General features: G+C 47.9%; 1 protein-coding gene across 1 annotated transcript; it reads right to left on the reverse strand.

The window, feature by feature from the left end:
* Positions 1–41: 41 nt before the first annotated feature.
* On the reverse strand, positions 42–976 carry LOC116381015 (glutamate receptor 1-like; the record flags this gene model as incomplete). The annotated part of the gene is made up of 2 exons (XM_031842807.1): positions 670–976; positions 42–285 (listed from the first exon to the last, which is right to left on the reverse strand). Coding segments are annotated over exons 1-2 (436 nt in total), but the record flags the coding sequence as incomplete, so codon positions are not given.
* Between the last annotated feature and the right edge of the window lie 48 nt (positions 977–1,024).

Below are 1,024 nucleotides of genomic sequence, written 5' to 3' on the forward strand. Positions count from 1 at the left end.
AACAGAGACACACACACAAACACAAACAGACACACACACACACACACGCACACACACACAAACAGGTTTACTGCGGGTGCTTGGCGGCCCCCCCGGCCCCTGTGACGCTGTGTTTACCTGCTGCAGAGCTCTCTGGATGTCGATGCCTTGGCCCCAGGGGGCCGGCGGGTTGGCCAGACACTCCCCCGCGTTGCCACGGCGAGAGATGTCGATGCGCTGCCGACGCAGGTTCTGGAAGGCCGTCGCCATGACGATGACCCCGTCGTAGGTCAGCGCTCCAGTGTACTGAAGAAGAAGGAGAAGCAATTGCAATTATAATTCTATTAATTAATTAATTTTATTTCTATTTATTGTATTCATGTCGTTGTGAAGGATATTGTGTTTATTCCATGAAACTATTTGTTGTTAAATTTGAACATGTGTGTGTGTTGATCTCCTGTGTTGTTGTTTAAATAAATAATAAATATGTGATGCTGCTCCGGGTATCAGCTGTTATCCTGTCAGTCAGTGGTGGAGTCCGCCATCACAGCGAGGGATTCAGTCACATCACTGCCACAACACCACACGTCCATCTCCACACTAACACTACACATGTCCTCACAAGTACAGCAACTCAGCTGTGTGTGTGTGTGTGTGTGTGTGTGTGTGTGTGTGTGTGTGTGTGAGTACCCTGAGCCTCCTGCGGGCCAGTTTGAGGTCTTTACTGTCGAACTCCAGCCAGTCCCGGTCCATCTTCTCCACAGCGGGATTGGACCAGTTCACCAGCTGGAGGCCCGTCACGTTGGGACCCAGCTTCTGAAACTCTGTCATGTTCAGGTCCATGAAGCCCTGACACACACACACACACACACACATGTTCATTTATTCAGCAACAAAGAAATTCAAACACCAAATATCAAAAGTGCAAGAGAAACACATTATGAGAGATTTAACACTAAATAACATTTAACATTTCTGACAAGTTTGGCAAGTAAAAGATCAGCACACACACACACACACACAGACACACACACACACACACACA

The sequence above is a fragment of the Anarrhichthys ocellatus genome, unplaced genomic scaffold, assembly GCF_004355925.1.
Source record: "Anarrhichthys ocellatus isolate YVR2014 unplaced genomic scaffold, GSC_Weel_1.0 scaffold10733, whole genome shotgun sequence".
NCBI classification, from domain to species: domain Eukaryota; kingdom Metazoa; phylum Chordata; class Actinopteri; order Perciformes; family Anarhichadidae; genus Anarrhichthys; species Anarrhichthys ocellatus.